A 21,666-nucleotide genomic window follows, 5' to 3' on the forward strand; every position below is an offset into this window, starting at 1 on the left:
TAAAAAATTGCTTTATTTGTCCTGTAACAGCTTTCCTTACAATTCCCAGTTGTCATCACCATCATCACTGTTAAAATTAACTGTTTTCTTTCCTTCTGGTTTTGTTCAATACTGTCACTGGTCCTTTTGCGCTAGAGGGAGACCTTCCTCTTCCTCTTAATCTCTTCTCGTGCCCACACCCCTGAACTTCTCTGCCTCCCCCCCCCCCTTTACTCAGCATGCAGGGAGTTAACTGGTGCTGGAGTTGGTCCAGCCACAGAGTGCTGTGGAACTGAAGCCCACAATTGGTCCCTGGCCGGCCATTACAGAAACAGAGGGACAGCTTAGAATCATAGAGTTGCAAGTGGCATCACCTGCAGTGCAAGAATCTTTTGTCCAACCTGGGGATCGAATCCACATCCTTGAGATCAAGAGTCTCATGCTCTACCGAATGAGCTATTACTAATTATCATCTTCCAAAGCAACTGCTCTATTCTGAACATAAAAATGGAAAGCGTAATGCTGGTGGTCAACAGAAGAGGTTTAAAGACTCTCACAAGGCAAATCTTTAAAAATGCTGTATAAACACCAACAACTGGGAAACATTGTCCTGCGAGCGCCCCAATTGGACAACAGCCTTTTCCAAAGGTGTCATGGGCTTTGAAGATGCTCATACTCAGGACGAAAGGGAGAAATACGCTAATAGGAAGGCACGCTTGGCAAACCTTCACCGTGATCAACTCCCACCCAGAAACCAATGTCCCCACTGGGGAGGGACGTGTGGATCCAGAAGTGGCCTCCACAGTCATTTACGGACTCACTGTTAAAACCATGTTCATGGAAGTCATCTTACTCAGGTTCTAATGATTGCCAAAGAAGAAGAAGACTCATTGCTATTTATTAATTTGTATCCCAATTCGTGCCCAGATGGCTTCTAAGCAGTTTCTAGGGTTGCCATATTTCAAAAAGTGAAAATCCGGACACAAAATTTTAAACCTATTTTTAAGGGAAATTGGCAAAAACGGCACTGCTGACATGGGTTGCCATACGTCTGAGTTTCAGTAGCGCACTTTTGGTGGTCCCACATTCACCCGAGGTTTGACTGGCCTTTACCAAGCAATGAATCCTTAGCCTATAGGCCCTTCCCTGTGGCACTCCTTGCCGATTGGCAGAAGCCACCTCCCCCTGGTTTTAGATGCCTTCTGGACATTATGATATTCAGCCAGGTCTTTCGAACCTGAGGTGATTTTGCCAACCAGCTCTTACTGATGCGTGTGCTAGGTTTTTTAAAATTGTGTAATACTGTGTTTTTAGCCTTTACATTGTGATCTTTTATATGAGTGTTTTGTAAATATTTAAATTTTAAAAAATGAAATCAAATAAACACTTTCGTGATTAAAATAGATGATAAAACAATCCCGATTAAAATAGCACAGCTACAAAATAGGGGTAATTCAGGGAAAGAGCTCAAGGGAACACCAATGTTAAACAGGTGTATCTTCAAAAGCTGGCACAATGCCAGTAGAGTTTAGACAGAGAAATAAATAGAAAGTGGGCCTAAATCTCCACCAGCCACCAACAAATCCCAGTGCTGCTGGGAAGCAAACTAGAGTTGTTGCAACCGTTTATCTGTAGACGGTGTGGACGGTTCAGGTTTACTGCTGCTGACAAGCCAGGGAAATGGCTTGATATATATACAGTCTGCTCACATCCAAATAATTTATTATACGGTCCCAGACCTGCTAAAACAGAGGATACAAAGAATAAAAACATGAGCATTAACACATAGGCTTGTTTAAAATATGATATAATACAAAGGATAAAACATACACGTATTTAGAATACCATATGGTAAAAAAAGGTACAAAGCTAGGATACAAATTGCAGTTAAAACGAGAGTACCAGCTGAAGATATGAGACCTTTGAGCAGAGAGGAGGCTGTACTTAAGATACTTATTTGTACCAGCCAATAAATATTTTGGGGACTGTTCTGGTGTCCTTCCTGGGTGCTCCTCACAAGGGGGCAAAGTAATCTCTTAATTTTCCTCTCTGTGAAGCTTATATTCAAAGGAGACATGGCCCATCACCTCAGGGATGATCCTTGTTTGGGGACACCTAGATAACGCCCTTCCAGTATTGCAGAAGAGAAAGAGAGTTAGATCTGGCCCTAGAAAAGGCATGGCAATACTTGGGGATAGTAAGATGATCCAGATATGTAGCACATGTAGGAAATTCAAACATTAAGCCCAAATATATTGGAGGACAAGTTCTACAAGCACTTGATAAAGAGTATTGGCAATCAATATCCTTGATCCGTTGTTCCAGAATAGATTTTACAACAGAATTATCTTGTGTGCAGAGGAAACCCGTAGGGAAGCCTAATGCATGCAGTTTAATAATAAAACCTTTAAACCATAGCTGATAGTAACATCTTCTTGTAAGAAATAAAGAGAATATGAAGTTGGATCAGCATAAGCAACTTTTTACCAGTATCGCAAGGCACGGGACCAAGCCTTGAATTCTTCAGATGTGAAGCCAGCCTCAAAGCCGTAGCCCAGCAGTTAACACACATCTTGGTATTCCAAAAAGTTCAAAAGAACATTCTCAGCACTTGAATAAAAACCCTTGAACCCTATACAGCAGCTGAAACAAGACTTTGGTCTTACATACTTTTACAGCAGCAAGAATAAATTGTACTCTCTTAGTAAGGAAAAATGGCTGTACAGCCTTAACAGTATTCTGAACTGCTTGCCCTGCCGCCCTTGTATGGGTAGCCCAGGAGAGAGTGGAAGAAAACATAATGCCCAGGTCTCTAAACTTCTTGACTTGGGTCTATAAGCTGACCATCATCTGTTATCCACTTATTAATTTATCTGCATCTAGAAAACGCCATGGTTTTTAAATTGGTAATTTTTATTTCACAAAAGTTATACACCTCTTCATTGCAAAAGAACCTCAGAATAGTTTACAAAGTGCTTTAAGGCCTGTTTTGGACAGTGGGACTTCAGTCCTTGCCAGTTTTGGTACATGGCAGACAGGTACTAAACAGTTCCCAATTAAATTAAATAGTATAGAAACTAATATTCAACCCTGACAAATGCCCTTATTGGCAAGGATAGGTTTTGTCAAATTACCCTGCAACCCAAATCTTATTCGAAGTGTAAGTGATGAAAAGTCGTCTTTTATCAATGGTGGTGTGGGACTTGGTCCATAGTCTGTCTCTTGAAATTGAATCAAAAGCTGATTTCAGGTCTATAAAGGCAACAAACAAACCATATCCAGAAGGGTTCATATATCTCTTTGCCAGGTGGCTTAAGACTAGGCAATAGTCAAGAGGTGATTGACCCTTCCTAAAACAGGCCTGTTCATTGGTACTGTTGCCCTTTTAAAACCCTGTTTTGGAGATACAGATAAATAAACAGCTCCTTCTCTTCTTCGTTTCCTCTATTCCCAAGTGTGTCAAGATGCTTTGAGCAAATGAAATGCCCGGCTTAATGCTGGATCTGGGTGCCATATTGACTATATATTTACTTGACAACAGAGGCATGGTGGATCCAACTGCATTTGAAAGCTAGTTGGTGGGTGTTGGCTCACTTAATTTGGGCGGGAAATACATGAAGGATTTCTCTCCATACATTCTCTCCTCTAGCCTCACCTCTAACCTCACTACCTCACTGAAGCTGAAGATGGTTTGGAGGAGAGATCACTGCTTGTGTTGTGCAGCCAGTGTTAGAAATTCCCCAAGCGCCAGGCATGTTTTGCTACTGGTGCAGGTCCAATTGCAAAGCAAGTGAAGATGTCTTGTCACCAGATGTGGCGACTGACATCTCCACTATCTGGTCAGCCAGCCAATTTGTGGAGATGTTGCTGTTTTATTCTGGATTGTTTTATTTGATGTTTTCATGTGCTGTAAACCGCTTTGAGGGTTTTTTCTTTAAAATGTAAAGCGGTATAGAAAGGAAAGGAAAGGAAATTAAAATTAATAATAGTAGTACTAATAATAACACCAGATTTCATAGCAAATAAATAAATAATAGTCACAAGACAGTCTGCCGTGGTGACCATAACCTACATTTAAGGTTCAATTTAGTGATTAGCTTATATATCTGAGTTTCCAACACCAGTATGTATGCTCCTTTTGCTGCTGCCTCCAGTCAAACAGTTTTGGCAGGGTTTTGTATTCAAAAAAACCTATCAGACCCATTTTACTGGAGATAGGGGTGATGACGTCTGAGAGAAAACAGTAATTCTCAATATGGGCAATCTGCAGGCTATGAATGAAAGATTGCTTAAATAGTTTGGATGCAAACAAAGGATTTAAAAGCAGCAGGTGGGGGAGGTCAGTATTCACAGGCCGCAATTATCAATCCAAGAGGAGACCTGTCAAACATTGGGAGGCCTGCGAATATTAGTCGAGGAAAGGCTGAGGTGAGAGCAATGAGGACTCCATCTTTAATTATTTGCCCTGAGCCAGCTGTGTTGCCTGGGGTGGAAGCAGCCTGTCAGATCTCCACAGTTTCTTGGCTAGTGGATGGGGAACCTGAGGGCTGGATGTGGCCCTCAAGGTCTTTCTGTCCGGCCCTTGGGATTTTTCCCAGACCCTGCCCTCCATTCTCTGCTCCTCTTTCTGCGCACTTTTGCCTGACAGGAATGTTGTCCTTGAAGTGTGGCGATGCCTTTGACTAGTTGGCTGGAGGATGGAGAGATGCGTATAGAAACCTCTGACTTTTTCATGGCTTGAATGTTTTCGTTGTATTTTTATGTTCTGTCAGAAGCCGCCCAGAATGCCTGGGGCAACCCAGTCAGATGGGTGGGGTACAAATAAATTATTATTATTCCACTGTTCAAAGATCAGAGCCACACCAGTTGCTATTCTCACTTTAGCCTTTGTCCTGCCCACCCCAGGCATTCCCACGCTGTGAAGGTTGTCTATGGTTGAAAATGCAGCACTCAGTCCGAAGACACCTCTTCATTGTTCTTCTAGTCCAGGAATGGAAAATCTTGGGCCCTCCAGATGTCGCTGAACTTATTTATTACATTCATATACAGTGGTCCCTCGGGTTAAGAACTTAATTTGTTCTGATGGTCCGTTCTTAACCTGAAACTGTTGTTAACCTGAGGTACCACTTTAGCTAATGGGGCCTCCCGCTGCCGCCACGCAATTTCTGTTCTCATCCTGAAGTAAAGTTCTTAACTCGAGGTACTATTTCTGGGTTAGCGGAGTCTGTAACCTGAAGCGTCTGTAACCCGAGGTACCACTGTACCACTTTTATCTTCCAAGGATCTCAAGGTGGTGTACATGGTTCTCCTCCTCCCCATTTCATCCTCAAAACAACCCTGTGAGGTAGGCTAGGCTGACAGGTGGTGACTGGCCAAAGGTGTAGGGCAGCAATGTCTGGAGGGCCACAGGTTCCCCACACCTGCTCTGAGGCCTAAGAGGAAAGGGGCGAGGGACAATGAGGCACCTGCCTCTAATAATCCAACTCGGGCCGGTTGTGTTTCCTAGTGTGCTTTTGTTTTGGTCAGGAGTGTGCGGAGGCATCTGTGGTTGCGCACGCATGTTTCTCTCCCTCCCTCCCTTTTTGTTTTGTTTTGTGCGATCTAAATGGAACCAGGTACATAATGCCACCTTCCCCACCCCCCTCCCACCCGCCCTGCCTGTTGGAAAGACTCGCGCCATAAAAATAACAAATGGCGTGTATTTGCTCGAATGTCAAAGTTATGAGTTTATTTTGTAATGATGTGCTCCTGCCTTCATGAGGTAAACTGGCCGTGGCAGAGGTGTTATTAGTAATATGGACCCAGCAGAGCAGAAAGCCGAGTGACCGAGAGATCAGTGTATCAGTCAGCGAAAGGGCAAATGGGAAGAGACAGCGGGAGAATGGGAACAGAGCTGTGTGGCGCTTGGGCTGAGATTAGAAGAAAGGAGCAGTGAGAGAGAGGAAGAATTGAGAGACCGGTGGTCAGAGGCTCATTTTAATGGACCCCTTCGAAGGAAAACTGCCGGGGAGGGGAAAGAGTTGCACCTGTCGGCGTGGTTTGAAATTGTTGACTGAAAGGTGTGTGTGCAGGCACACAAGGTCTCGTTTTCAGACTTGCTCCTTTCAAGGCCTCTCCTGCGTTGTATGTGTCTTTGGCTCTCTGCCACAGTTTCACAGTTGTGCCATGCAAAAAACCACAGCTTTTGTTATGTCTGCTTGGTTGCCAAAGCGAGTTTCTGGTCCCTAGGGGCAGGAAGGTGTTAAGCTTCCAAAGTGCATGGATGAAATCTCAGTCCTGAATTGGAGAGGGACAGAGAGGAGGAGGAGCAGCAGTAGTGGGTGGAAGATTTCAAGCATTTCATGGAAGCATAGAATTGTAGAGTTGGAAGGGTACCTTGTGGATCAATTCTAGTCCAACCCCTTGTAATGAAGGAATATGCAGCTGTTGCAGACGGGGATCGAACCTGCAACCTTGGTGTTATCAGCACCGCGCTCTAAGCGACTGAGCTATGCAGGTTGAGCAAATGGGAGGGGTGTCCAACAGCCAGCATAATCCTTTGCTCCCTCCCCATGGCTGACATAATCAGACTAAATAATGCAAAATAAACAAACACATTTAAAAATAAGGTTATCCACGGACGATATTGGAAGCACCATGGATTGTGTTGGAAGCAGTGTGCCTCTGAATACCAAGAATCGCAAGTGGAGAGAGCTGGTGGCTCATCTGGTCCTACGTCTTATTCTCTCCTGTGGGAAGTCTGAACAGCAGGGCCTGAGTACAACAGCACTCTCCCCACTTGTGATTCCCAGCAACTCGCATTCAAAGGCACAGGGCCTCCAGCAGTGGAGGAACATAGCCAGTCTTCTGCAGCTGTTAGCTAGTCTCCTGCATTTGGTTTGTTTTCCAGCTGCTCTTTCCTCATTCCTTTGTGGCTTGGTGAGTATCTGGGAGTGGCTAAAATTGACCAAGGTTAAGAAAGGTTCATAAGCCAACAACAAACCATTCAGACTATGGTTTCTTGCCACTGAACAAGCCACAGATAAGCCACTGGGCAGGGTTTGATAAACCATGGTTTGGGGTTGTGTTGGGGCCAAAGAAACTATGGAAAAGCAAATGCTGCAAAAAGTTCTGAGAAAGAGGAGATGGGGAACCTGGGACTTTTGCTCTTGTCACAATAAACTATGTTGTGTTGTTGCATCTAGAGACTGCCATTGTATTGATATTTTCATACGGACATTTTTATATTGCATTCTGTTTGCTGTTCTAATGTTAGCCACCTTGATTGGCTCATTTTTCAGAAAGATACAGATTATACATTGCTTTTAAATTAGTGAATACCAGGCTGTAGTCTGGAAGCATGTGAAGGCACCATTTTGCTGAACCTAAGCAGGTCTGGGTCTGGTCAGCGCCTGGATGGGAGACCTCATGCCATTCCTAGAAGCTGCTTTGGGTCCCACGATGGAAGAAAGTTGAGATATAAATGCAATAAAATAAAATACAGTCAATACTGGAGAGGGGACTTCACTGAAAACAATTGGAGTTTCAGGAATGATTTTTTTATATTGTGTGGTTAACAAAAAAAATCTGATAACAAGCACATGGTTAAAAGGTTAATCTTTCCCTACCCCCCGCCTTCAAACAGGTGCTTGGAAGAGAGGTGTACACCTCCAACAACCAGCTGGGGGGGATCCAGATCATGCACAACAACGGGGTGACCCATAGCACAGTATGCGACGACTTCGAAGGGGTCTACACCATTCTTCAATGGCTGTCTTACATGCCAAAGGTATTTCTCTCCCTTCACCCCCTTTTAGCTCTTCTGGCGTTGCTGTGGGTAGGTGCTTGGCTCAAGGACTGAGCTCTGGGGAGGCCGCAAAGATTATCGGTGTGCAGCTTGGGGTTGCTCCTGAACGGCTAGGCGTGCCTTTTGTCAGCTACAGCTGGTTCGCTAGCTATCGCCGTTCTTGGACAGAGATCACCTGGCCATGGTGATTTGCTCATTGGGAACCTCAAGGCTTGAATACCGCAATACACTCTAAGTGAGCTGCCCTTGGAAGCTCCAGGTGGTGTGAAATGCTTCAGCTAGAACAGAATATCACCAGGACATAATGTTGGTGCTTAAAAGCTTGGACTGGCTTCCCATCCGCTAGTGGGCCAAGCCGTATTCATGTACAAGGCCCTTAACAACTTGGGTCTAGGACCGCTTTTGCCCTCCAAACGAGAATCAGGTTATATTGCTTCTATTTGGCATGGATTTCCCCCAAGGAACCTTGGGAATTGTCATTTCAGAATTCACTTGTTACTTTGCAAAATGGTTGTATGTTCAAGGCCACATACTTGGCAGGGACTATTACTCAGTGGCAGGGCACATTCTTTGCCTGTCGAAGTCCCCAGTTAGCTCCTATTGGAAGGGTCAGGGGGAAGGTGATGGAATAGCCCCTTCTTTGCCAGAGACCCTGGAGAGTTGCTGCTAGTTAGAGTAGACTGGGATAGATGGGCAAAGCGCTGGATGTGGTAGAAAGAAGCCCTCCTGCGTTCCTGCAATGTCTATCTGGCCAAACGTATGAGCATTTCAAGAATCTCGTGTACCAACTTTTCCCTCTTCTCCTCCTCCCTTTCAGAGCGTTTTCAGCCCAGTCCCAATGATCACCGTCAAGGACCCGATAGATAGAGCCGTTGACTTTGTTCCCACCAAGACGCCTTATGATCCTCGCTGGATGCTGGCTGGACGCCCTAACCCAGGTACTTTAATTTCCAAAGAAAAGAGGAACTATCTGGGAAATGGTGGAGACGGGATAATTAATCGCTGCACTATCTATCTATATCTATCTATCTATCTATCTATCATCTATCTATCTATCCACCCACACACACACTAATAGCAAAATCACATTCAGTTGCTTTCTGTTAGCAGTAGATTTAAATCTTCAGTATTCTACACTATTTGGAACTTCTAGTTCAGTTCTCCAGCTCAGCTTGCTGGAAAAGGAGCTAGGGCCTTGCAAAAGTGCTGCTTACAGGACTTGCCGTTAGGTTGCAGCCCAAGTTTAGCACAGAGCCTGCAAACTTTTAAAGGAGCTGAGGCTTTGTAAGTCACGTTGCTTTTGACCTAGGAACTCAGCTGCCATAGGGCACTCTCCCTCTGTTAGGAGTAATATCCTCTCCGACTCCCGAGTGCAACGTTCTGTCTGCTGTGCGCTAATCCTGTATGTCAAGAGTGAGAAAGCTCAGGCCCAGGGGCCACAGGCAGCCCTCCAAGCCTCTCTGTCTGGCTCTGGGGACTCTTTCCCTGACCACGCTCTACACCAGCCCTGTTTTGCACCCTCAAGTGTTTCTTATGTGTCCTTGAACTCTGATGATGTGTCTTGTGAGCATGTGCAGAAACCGGCCCTCTGTACAAAGGTAAAATCTACCTTTGTTCCTCCCCACACTCTTTGCTTCTGGCCTGCCCACCCCTAGTATCTCACCCCTGAAAAAGGTTCCTCAGCCCTGCTATATACAAATAATGATCTTATTATTTGACACCATCCCTCTGGAAGAGGGAGAGCTGGCAGCAGGCTTAGGGGCACCCCAAGGTTTGCAGAAGCACAAAAGTACTTTGGGGTAGGGGAAAGCCCTGACGGGGGCAGCCCTGACTGTGAGGACTGAGCATACCCAGTGGTCCTGGAGTGCTGACTAACTGTTGAGAGAGGGGTGGAAGAAAGGGAGGGTGGAATGGAGTATAATTAGAGAGGGTGTGGCCGGCTGCAACCCCGAATAGCACTCCACACAACAATGATTTATTGCAGGTCCCATGTACTGCTGCTGTAGTAGTTAATAATAACGATAATAACAATATTATTTGAATTTATATAGCTAATGCATACTCCATAAGCCCTATAAGGTAGGCCAATATTATTATCCCATATGACAGATAATGGTACCGAGAGAGGGCGGCTATCCTAAGGTCACCTAATAGTTCACTGCAGAGGCAAAATTCTAACCAGGTCTTCTTGAGCAGCGCCATCCTTCAGCAGCTGCACTTATCTGCTGGCTAGAATGGGATATTTTTTGGCAACTTCTTTTTGGCTAATATTCCATCCTCTCCCTGCACCACCACCCACCCTGTCATCTTGCCGGCAATTCATCTGGCTTGTCGAAAGCATGCAGGTTCCAAATTGAGTGACTTCGAGTTTTTTAATTTAGTGGAGGCGTTAAGGGGAAGCAGATGATTCTCCGCGATAAGTTTAAAGGAGAGATCTCCTAGGTGAAAAGTTAAAGCCGTTTATTAGGAGAGATAGCGCCGCGATATTCTTCAAACTGACGCCCGATGCGAGGCCCGGAATCGAAACGATCAAGCTCTGGACTCGGCGATGGAGAGATAATTTTGAAATGGATGGTCACATTTTACAGCGGGGGGCCACGGAGCCAAGGAACATTAGAACATAGTAATTTCAAGTTTGGGCTTGATAAAACACTTGCCATCCCGCTGGAGTCAGCAGAGGTTGGCTTTGCTCGGATTCCACTTTTTTAATTGCTTTTGCACTTGGCGTTAAAGGGCAAGGAGTGCTTGTTCAAAATTATAGCGTTGCAAAAGAGGCTGAGCATGAGAGGCCTCCCCCACCTCCTGCGTTTGTAGAGAGCCTGTGGGGGGAAGAGGCTTTTATATGAAGCACAATTCTCCTTGCTTAAGGGCAGTGGAGGTTTCCTCCCCACCCCACAAGAGAGAGGTGTGGAAGCTGGCGACGCCTGCCTAGAGCCCATATCTTCTTGGCACTGATTTTAAGCCTGTTCCTCTTTCCCACTTTGCTCTGTTTGCATCCCTCCTAGACATATCAGGGAAGAGCCATAGCTCAGTGGCAGAGCATCTGCTTTGCATGCAGAAGGTCCCAGATTCAATCCTGGGCATCTCCAGGTTGGGCTGAGGAAAAGACTCCGGTCTGAAACCCCGGAGAGCCTCTGCCAGTCAGTTTAGGAAACATTGAACCAAGGAGATTCACAAACAACTGAAAGCCAACATCAAACGACACCCACATTCAGAATATATAATAAACTAGTCCGTTAAAACAGCATAACGCTCTAAACAGGAGATTCAAGCCAGGAGATCAGCAAAGTGCTTATCTCAATAGTTGCATCCAAAGTTATTATTATTATTATTTATTAAATTTGTATACCACCCCTCATCTGTTGATCTAAGGGCGGTTCACAAGATAAAAACTTTAGCCCTGTTCAGAGTAGAATCATTGAAATCAATGGATTTGAATAACTGGGCTCCATTAATTTCAATAGGTTTTTTCCAGGAACAGCTTACGTTCCTGTTGAACCCGGGACCTTCTGTCTCCAAAGCCCATGCTTAGCCACAAAGAGGTGGGAGCTCCCCCAAATGATCAGTCCATGTCTTTAAGAATTGGCTCAGTCTCGCTACTGCCAAAACAGAGGAGGAGGAGGTGGGGTGGGGGAGAGAATTCCGGTCTGATAGCCTGGCTTAAAAGAAATTTAAAGTGCATACATTTTAGAAACCGGGGGAAAGCCTCGAAGAACAACCTCTTTTAATGCCTTGGCTGCCTTCTGACAAATGTTTGCCTTGTCTTGTGAGAAAGAGAAGGGGGAAAGGAACCACCCCGTAGAGTTATTTATTTAAAAGCAAGGCAAATTCCCTCTGCTCCCTGTGTCCCATCGTTTAACAGTAAATGATGCCTTCTGCTGATAAATGGCCCTCGCTATGCAGACGAGCAAATTAAAGAGACAGCCACAGCAGCTGGCAGCAGGCAGACATTTTCATAGCCCTTAATATATAACTTTTGGAGAGATTCACTTGGCATTGGCAACTTCTCTGAGAAAGTCTCTTTCAGAGTTTGCATAGGGCTCCCCATGTATTGATGGCAAGGTTAAAGGTGGCCTCCTTTTCCCCCTCTATTAATGCATTTGTATCCCACTTTTCCTCCAGGTTTCTCAAGACAGCGTGCAGGGTGCTCCCCTCACAATGTTGTTATTATTATTTTGTTTATTAAATTCATATGCCACCTTCCACCTGAAGAACCCAGTGCGGTTCACAACAGAAACATACAAAATGACAATACCGAATACGAAACAAAAACAAACGAATGACCCCCTTCCCACAAACGCTTCTCACAGCACTCCTGTGAGGTAGGATAGGCTGCAAGACGGAGACTGACCCAAGTGAGTGTCATGACCACATGGGGATTTGAACCCTGGTCTGCCAGGTCCTAGTGTGACGCTCTAACCACTGCGCCACACTGGTGTAGCTATAGCAGAATTGCCTGTCTCCGGAGAAAACTGAACATGCTTCAATTTATACATAGTCCAGGGGGTATCAGCTGCCCCTCTTTGGTTTGTTGGTTCAATGAGACTTCCTTGGTTGGTTTGGCTGATCTCTTTGTCATTCCTTCCCTTTGACTAGACCCGCAGCGGTTCTCAACCTGTGGGTTCCCAAATGTTGTTGGACTACATCTCCCATCATCCCTGACCACTGGTCATGCTGGCTAGGAATGATGGGAGTTGTAGTCCAGCAACAACTGGGGACCCACAGGTTGAGAAACACTGGGCTAGAGCAAGGCAGGCTTAAATCTCATTCCCTCCATGACTTCCATTTGTGTAACACAACTTCCTTTTCTCCCCCACGTGCCCCACCCCTCTGTCCCCCTCCACCAAGTCTGCTCTGGAGGGTTGAGGGAACTCCCAGGACAGATTTGAGGGGCACACAGAGGAAAGGGAGAAGTCCTTGTGCAAATGGGATGACTTTGCAGGCTGCAACCCTAAAGCATTTTGAGAACGACGACAAAGGTGCAGTACGCGGCACCTTAAAAGATACAGCACATTTATTGCGGCATAACCTTTACCTGCACTTGAGAGTCCACTTCATCAGATGCAAGAAAATGTTATAATTCATGTGAGCAGATATGCAATTTGTATGCATTGTCTTGTGCTTTGCTTTTAATTATGTTTATTTATCTGCATATTTATAATCCACTTCGCAAGACTCGGGACAACTTGCGCTCACTTCCACTCCTCTTGATGTCCCCCCCCCCACCTTTCTTTGTAGCTCAGAAGGGCCAGTGGCTCTCTGGCTTCTTTGACTACGGCTCCTTTTCGGAGATCATGCAGCCTTGGGCTCAGACAGTTGTGGTTGGCAGAGCCAGGTAAGTCGTTGTTGTTTGACATTTGTGGAGAATTTTGCATGTTCAAAGCACTGAAAGGTACATTATTTTGTTGTCATTTCTACAACAGCCCTGCACAGGAGCTCAGTATAATTATCTCCGGACTGCAGATTAGGGCAGGGGGCCTGCTTAAGGCCCTGCTGTGAGTTTTCCAGACAGATATGAAATTAAAACTGGTTTCTGATTTCTAGGTCACAGCCAAACTTGTCAATACAGTAAGTTGGGGTGGGTAACCTCAAGTGCAGGGGCCAAATGTGCCCCTCCAAGCCTCTCTTTGTGGCCCTCAGGACTCTTCCATAGGCCAGTTCCCTGGCCACAGTCTTCTCTGCCCTTGCTTCATCCCTTCCTTTAATGTTTTTGCCTGGGTGGAATATGTCCTTGAACGCAAATAATGCATTATTCTCTGCCTGTATGGAGGATTGGGAGGGTGTTTGGTGAAAGCTCAGTAATATCCGCAAGAGAGAATGTTCTGCCTCGTATGTACTTCTCTGGCTTTCTTGCTCAACTTAAGCCCTATCTGTGGTTCAGAGGGAAAGGATGGCTACATATGATGCTGCAAAGTGACTAAAAGACTGAAAGCCAAGGAGAGGCAATATTCTAAATGCCTAATCACTTTGCATATGTTTAATTCTAAAATTGATGGCAATGCTCTATAGATTTGGGGCTGGGTATGTGAGGGTTCTCTTCCCCCCCCCCCCACCTCAAAATAAATTTCCATTTTCCCCAACAAAACAAAAAGAACAAATCCACACAAGCAGCTGCTGCTGTCTCTTCCTTGGGTTTGGGGGGTTTTCAGTTGGAAAAACTGTGCAGGAGGAAAGGGTTTAACCCCCTCTCTCATTTTGGATCAGGATCCAAAGTGTTTAAAAATGTCAAGTTGCACAAACACAATTGTGCATTTTGCCATTCGTTACCAGGCTGGGTGGAATACCCGTTGGCGTGGTTGCGGTTGAAACCCGGACAGTGGAGCTGACCATTCCTGCAGACCCTGCAAACCTGGACTCAGAAGCCAAGGTATGTTTTTTAGCTCCTAAAACATGGCATGGGTCCTTGGCGGATGCTGAGGGCAGTTGTTGTTAAGGGTGGTGAAAATGTGTCTGTTTCGTTCTTTGCAAATGGGTATGAAAAGTGACAAGGTAATTCCGACTAGATCTAGCATGATGTAGTGGTTAAAAATGTCGGACTAGGACCTGAGAGTCCAGGGTTCAAATCCCCACCTGGGCATGAAGCTGAGTGAGTGACCTTGGGCCCAGTCACTGCCTCTCAGCCTAACCTGCCTTACAAGGTTATTGTGGGGATCTTGGAGGAAAAGGTGGGATATAAAGGCAATAAATGAATAAAAATGGGACAAACTTTGGAGGCAATGAGCCACAGTGCACACAAGCCTCCAAGTTACACAGAGCTCTGTGTTAGTAGAATGGGAAGGACTGCTTAACTTCTCAGTTAATTCTGCAACAAGGCACTGACTTGAAATCTGTCCTTGGGGCCACTCACATGCCCGCATGCATCCGAAGCATATCCCTTTGAAGTGATATAGCACTGGGGGATATCTGTGATTCTCCAGCTGATAGATACCAACTCCCATCAGCCCTAGATAGACCGGCCAGTGGCCAGGGGTGATGGGAGTTGTGTGAGATGTAGGCCAACAACACTGATGTTCTCCAGAGCAACATTTGTAGGGAGCACTCCTCCATCCTTCACTCACATGAAAGGAGGGGTGTAAATGTAGTGGGTCTCCATGGGTTGCACACGCAGAGACCCACCACACCTCCCGTTTTGCTGCATGCCCTGCCTGTTTTCGCAACCCCCCTGCCCTGACAGCTTTTCCTTGATGACCCAGCAAGTCTTCAAATAGCTTTTGTGGTGTTTCTGCTGGGGTTGTATCCAGGATTCATCATGCTCTGAGCAGACCCATTGACATGAGCGGACAGGACCACCGTGGGTCCGTTCCATTTCCACGAGTCTGCTCTGAGTGCAGCCCCCTGTGTCTTAGCAGCTGTGGACTAAAGCAACCTTAATCTCCTGCAGTTAATCGGTTTTGGTTTTGTACTGGCAGCTTTCGCTGCTGCTGCTGCTGCTGCTGTTGCTAATGCTGCCTTACAGTTGATCCTTGTACTCACCTGCAAACCATTTCCTCTCACTCACCTTGCAACAGATTATCCAGCAGGCTGGCCAGGTGTGGTTTCCTGACTCAGCCTTCAAGACGGCTCAAGCAATAAAGGATTTCAACCGGGAAGGGCTGCCGCTGATGGTCTTTGCAAACTGGAGAGGCTTCTCTGGAGGAATGAAAGGTTATTATTGTTGTTGTTTAAAAATGGGTGGGGTTTTTTCAGCCAGTGGTTGCTTTTGCCCATTGGGATTGGTGGGGTGGACGGCAGGGAACCCAACAGTACGTGAAACTGACTCATTCTTGTTTTCCCCACATCCTCCTCCCTCCCGCATTGTACAAGGGCAAAACTAGCAATGAGAAAGAGGAAGTTGATAGCAAGGGCCACCTCTGGGCTGGTTTTAAGTCAGCAGGCAGGCAAGTGCATGCTAGCCAAGGGTAGACAGAGGCTGGTGGTGCAGTGCCCTATTTGTCCTCATGGACCAGCTTCCACTGCGGGGAGGAACATGTATTCCAGAGAAGAAGCTTCCTCAAAGAGCGATCACCTTGGACATTATCCAGTGTCAGCCGATAGAGGAACCCAGGGAGCAAGTTAAGGGAGCATCTGTTGTCAATCTTCCCACACTCCTTAAGAGAAACGCTTGCAATTTTGGTTTCCATGTTGGGCGGTAGGGGGAGGCGGGAGCTGGAGGGGGGCAGAGGATTAAGCAGAGAGTGAAAATAAACAATTATACCACCCCTCGGTGCGCCTAAGAACACACAAATACATGCATATATACACACACTCCGCTAAGATTTGGCTGCGCCGTGGGTAAAATGACTCCAAAATTGTGTGTAATGAGTAGGAAAAGATTAGAGATCGCTCTTGCCATGTTGAGAATTGACATTAGTAGAGGAGGAGGGGGGGGGACTCTTTACAAGTCGGCCTAGGAGGTCTAATTTAAGCCGTTGCACGCACGCACGCACACGTGTCCCCAAACACACTGGCTTTTGCACATATATTTATATCCCTATATGCATATATAAACAAAAAAATCTGTATGATAAATAAAGGCATATCGAGAGTGGGAAAGGTTTATTTTTGCCGAATGAGCTCCGTCTAGCCGCAAGGCTATTCAACATAATGCAAAAATTAAATTATTATTTCCTCTTTAAAAAAAAGAAGGAAGAGGACGCCTTGAATATTTAGATGGAGGGAAGCAGTTTATTTAGACGAACCGCCAGTGACCCACAACAGCGAGACATCAAGCGTGAAATTTACTCGAAATTAGCACCGGGGTCTTGGGCTCAGCGTGAATAGCGGTTGATAGGATGCAAATCCCAAAGATATTAAACCGCCTTGCTGGTAGCGCTACGGGGTCGCTCTCGGTTGGTTTTTCATGTTATACTTATTATTTTACCCACCCCACCCCCACCCCCTGGGACAGGTTATAAATAACAATAAAAAGGGGAAACGGTTACCAGAGACTTTGACCAGAATGAAAAAAAATAAAATGAAAAGACCTTTAAAAACAACTACAACAAACTCTGATTACCTGCATGTTTATATCGCGGCGGAACCTGAGCGTAATGGATTTAGGAGACTCTTTTTATATGTACGCAATGGGTGTATTGCTTGGTGTGTGTGTGTGTGTGTTGTCATTTTTACTCTGAAGCTCCATCCAAACTGCTTAGGATGATTCAAGCTTTGAGTGTTGCCCAGAATTGATGGACAGAGTCAGAGAGCAGGTGGAGGAGAGAGAGAAAAAGTGCAGTTATCCGAGCAGAGAAAAATTCCAGATGCCTGTGTTTGCCAGTGCAAACCTATAAGGTTGTTCCGGTGGCCTGGGAAATTAGACTTTTAACTTTGCACCGGACGGTTTGAAGGATTTACTGTCAGTGGCAGAATGTTCTGAGGTCATTGTGTCAAAACTGAAAATGCTTTCCCAGCCCATCTGAGAGAGGGGACCAACTATCTCTGCTTCTGTTTTGGTTAGAGCCCCTGCTTCGCATGCAGAGACCCCCCAGGTTCAGCCCCCGCCACCCCCAGATAGAGCTGGAGGGGAACCCCTTTCTGAAGCCCCGGAGAGATGCTTCTGCCAGTCAGGGTAGATGATACTGAGCCAGATGTCCAATAGTCTGCTTCCTATGTCCCTGGACGTAACATAACATGACATTCACTTCTCTTCCTCTAACCTGTGACTCTCCAGATGTTGGATCACAACTCCCTGGTGGCTGGGGTTGGTGGAAGTTAGAGTCAAATGATATCTGGAGGGCCACAGGTTCCCCATCTCTGCTCTAAAATAAGCTTGTGTCCCCTTCAGTAAGTCCGCCCAGCTGTACTTGGGACTTCTTCCCCAGTAGCACAGTCCTTTTACTTTTGTCAGATCTCTGTCCTTTGCCTTTGCCTGTTAGTTTAACAGAGAGCAATGGAGGGACTGTGGAACACAAGCAAAAATGTACATAGGAGGCAAGTCAAACCTTTGGTACATTTAGCTCAGTACCGCCCACTGCAGAGGTTCTCAGGTGGCAGTAGAGAAGATCCGTTCAGGTGGTCTGTAGGAAGGTTGCAGAACACTATGCTCACCAAAAACAAACAAACAATGATCTGGTTCATCCATCACATTAAGAAAACAAATCTAGTTATTTTTTAAATAGAGGGGTGGTAGTGATATAAATTAATGTAGCCTGGACTTGCCAGTCTGCAATTGAATTCCATGCAAAAAATAGCTACATTCAGGAAGCTCCCTTTGATTCATTCCTGCCCCATCTCCTTTTTCTCTTTATTTTATTTTTTTAAATCTCCGTCTCTGTGCAAATGAGAGAGGAAGGGAGGGAGGGAGTGCAGTCTTCCCCATTTGGCCAGCCTCCTTCTACCGAGCTAAAATATTCGCTCATGGCAGGAGTGAAAAATGCCAGGCTAATTACACAATTATTTTATTATGTAGCACTACTAAAAAATGTCTCCTAAAGAATTAATTTGGTTAAAATAATTTGAATTGAGCAATTATTTTCTTAACATTGGAATTAGCTGAAAGGAGCTTCAAGTGGTTTATTGCTAGCACTACATAATAAAGTGATTGTTTAATTAGCAATAAATTTGTCATTCCCCTTATATATATATTTATATAAAAAATAAGGATCTTTTCTTTTTCACCCAGAGATGACATTCACTCCCCCTTAAAAAAAGTTTCCCCTCTTTGCTGCTAGCATTTATTTTTTTTAGTGTTCCGTTCACCTGAACATCGGTTAAAGAATACATTTGAGCAATTCTTGGAAATCCTTCAGGAGTGCAGTCTTTAAAAAAACTATTTCTCACTTCTCATGATAACCAGGAAGATTAGATTACAATCACCTTGTAAATGAACCCACAAAAGTGTCTGGTAGAGGGTGTCAGGCAGGGAGGCCAACAGTAGGGGGAGCAAGAGCCAATGGCAGATAGAGCCAACTAGTTCTAGATTTGTCCCCTTCTTCCGCCTCCCCACTTCTCAGTTCTACAAAGGGCAACACTGAGATGGAGGAAGAGGGAGCTGTCAGGCAGGGCCAGGTGGCAGCTGTTTGAAGGCAAACTGGGACTGGTGGGGTGGAGCCCCATTCACCCTAATACAGGCACGGCCAAACTTGACCCTCCAGTTGTTTTGAGACTACAGTACCCATCATCCCTGACCACTGGTCCAGTTAGCTAGGGATGATGGGAGTTGTAGTCCCAAAACATCTGGAGGGCCAAGATTGGCCATGCCTGCCCTAATAGATCAGCCACTCCTGTGTACTACAAGCAAAACAATGAGGTAGCCAGAAAAACACCCTCCAGATGTTTGGGACAGCAGCTCCCATCAACCTCAGCAAGCAGAGTGCAAGGTCAGCAAAGGCTGCCGTCGTGCAGTCTGACTGCCCCTGAATGTGGAGGTTCTGTTTGGCCCATGTGGCTAGCAGCCATGGATCTATCTCCCTTAACCATTAAAAAGCAATAACAAGCCATAGGAGATAAATGGCGCGTGGCCTCGTCACCTCAAGCTGAAGCTGTGAATTCCATGAGTTAACCATGGTGGGCTCTGTGCGCAGCCTTACTTCCTGTTTGAAGGATTCTTACACCTGTGTCCTTTCCTCTCCCTGTGCAGACATGTACGACCAGGTGTTGAAATTCGGGGCCTACATCGTGGACGGTTTGCGGGAGTACAGGCAGCCTGTCCTTGTTTACATCCCGCCCCAAGCGGAGCTGAGAGGAGGCTCTTGGGTGGTGATCGATCCCACCATCAACCCCCGGCACATGGAGATGTACGCAGATCGGGAAAGCAGGTAATTGCTTCAGTCTCGCACCTCCTTCCATCCTAGCTTGCTTACCTCAGAGATGCAAACAACCAACTAAATGAGGGATGCCCAGATCCCATCATTATGAAGTTGAGAGTCCCAACAACCTATTAGAAGCTGCCATGTACAGAGACAGACCCATTCAAGTCCACCTGACTGCAGCAGTGAGGGGCGTGGCCTGGGGAGAAGGGGTGTGGCTAGGGAAAAGGTGTGGCCTGGAGAGAGTTTCAGGGGCATACAGAGAGGCCTGCATTTGGGCTCTGTATCTGAGATTCCGCTCTGGACAGGTGTGAAGCAGGACAATAGGTGTGGCTCGCGGAGCAGACTACAACTCCCATCAGCCCCTGTTGGCACAACCCATTGTGGTCCAGAATGTCAGGAGGGCACCATGTCTGGGAAGGCTGCTTTTAAAGCATAAAACTGCCAAGAAGCCTAGTCTGGCAATTTGAACAATGTGAAGGGATGCATGGTCTGGGGTTTGTTTTGTTTTTTTTTTTGCTATGAAGTGCTTCCTCCCCCAGGGCGGATGCCACACTCAAATAAATCCTAGTCTAATATATGATTTAGTGCTAGAGTTCCCCTCTTTTTCATGAGGTTTGAATCCCTCGGAGGCTGCTTGCTGTGGGGGGAAAGGGTCTTGCCCACTGAGGGGCACCTCCCAGCCTAGACGCACTCAGCCTTGAATGGAGTAGCCTCTTTGAGAACATATTCCTTTTTATTTCCCCCCACCCCCTTTCTTCAGAGGAGGGGTTCTGGAGCCCGAAGGCACAGTGGAAATCAAGTTCCGAAAGAAAGATTTGGTGAAGACAATGAGGCGTGTGGATCCCATCTACGTGCGTCTGGCAGAACGACTTGGTGAGTGTTGGTGCCCAGCTAGTTTCTAAGAAATGCACCCATTTTTCCCTTCTGTTGGCCCATTTTGAGGCTTTTGCCTGTCAGAATCATGGGGGTGGGGGGGGTGAAGGTTTGTTTGGTGGTGTTTTTCCACTCCTAATTCCTCAGGTTGTAAGGCAGAGAACAAGAAAGCATTTAGGAGGAGTGTGTTGTGTGGAAAGGCCTGTCTAAGGCCAGGTGTGTAGATTTTTTGGAAACGATTGGAGGCTGCAGTCACAGTTCCTGCATTAATTTACTGTGGAGGCTGGTCCATTAGGGGGAATGAGGCAGGTGGTTGGGGGAGTGCTGGACCTGGACACAGCAGAAATATTTGGGATTTATACAGTGCTTTCTCTATTCAATAAAGTGTATCAGTTCTGAGAAAAGGCGAGTGAGTGGTGACATGATAAGCATTTATTAAATGTTCCATGGCATGGAGAAAGTGGAGTTTTTCCTCCCTCTTTCATTGCACTAGAACTCATCCAATGAAGCTGAATGTTGGGAAATCCGGGACAGATAAAGGAAAGTACTTTTTCGTGCTGCACGGAGTTTATGGAACTTGCTCCCCCAGGAGGCAGTGATGTCTACCAACTTGCGTGGCTTTAAAAGAGGATTGGACAAATTCATGGAGGAGGGGGCTATGTTCTTACTCCACTGTCAGAAGCAAAAATGATTCTGACTACCAGTTGCCAGACACCGCTGGAGGGGAGAGTTCTCCTGTGCTCAGGTCCAGTGTTTGGGTTTCCCACAGACATCTTGGTGGCCACTGTGAGAACAGGATGTTAGACTAGGTGGGCCATGGGCCTGATCCAGCAGAGCTCTTTATTTGTGCCCTTACATTCTTACGACTTTTTTTTTTTAATACCTTACTGCATGTTGGTGCCATATCTGTATGGAGGTTGCATTTAGGCTGCTTGGTTTAAAACCCACAAACATTGCAGCTAGGCTGCTTTGCACTGAACCCTGAAGCTGTGTCTGAAAGCGTTTTGTGGTATAGCAAACCAGGAACAGTTTGCCATTTCTTCGTAGGGGCTGGATGTGTCTGAGCACAAGGGTGAACATTATTTTGAACACATGACTCCTCCCGACCAGAGCATCAGATGTGCTGAACTCACATCCTGAATCCCCATTTTTGATTCAGCTGCTGTTAACGTCCCCTGAATCTCTTCTTCTCACCCTGGTTTGCACTCAGCCTTTTGGAGGTATCAATACAAAACCAAAAAGAGCACTTTTTACTACCATTAAAAGAGGCTTCAAATTTTTCCCCCTGCCCTTTTTTTA

General features: G+C 45.9%; 1 protein-coding gene across 6 annotated transcripts in view; it reads left to right on the plus strand.

The window, feature by feature from the left end:
• Positions 1-21,666, plus strand: part of ACACA (acetyl-CoA carboxylase alpha) — a 173,759-nt gene that overhangs the window by 130,527 nt on the left and 21,566 nt on the right. For all 6 annotated transcript variants that reach the window (XM_081890126.1, XM_081890128.1, XM_081890127.1 and 3 more), the window contains 7 exons: positions 7,604-7,747; positions 8,583-8,703; positions 13,004-13,100; positions 14,036-14,132; positions 15,274-15,409; positions 19,323-19,500; positions 20,255-20,367. In XM_081890126.1, the coding sequence (XP_081746252.1) occupies positions 7,604-7,747; positions 8,583-8,703; positions 13,004-13,100; positions 14,036-14,132; positions 15,274-15,409; positions 19,323-19,500; positions 20,255-20,367 (886 nt within the window). The remainder of the gene's footprint in view (positions 1-7,603; positions 7,748-8,582; positions 8,704-13,003; positions 13,101-14,035; positions 14,133-15,273; positions 15,410-19,322; positions 19,501-20,254; positions 20,368-21,666) is intronic.

The sequence above is a fragment of the Podarcis melisellensis genome (genome assembly GCF_964234715.1).
Source record: "Podarcis melisellensis genome assembly, chromosome: 15".
Lineage (NCBI taxonomy): Eukaryota > Metazoa > Chordata > Lepidosauria > Squamata > Lacertidae > Podarcis > Podarcis melisellensis.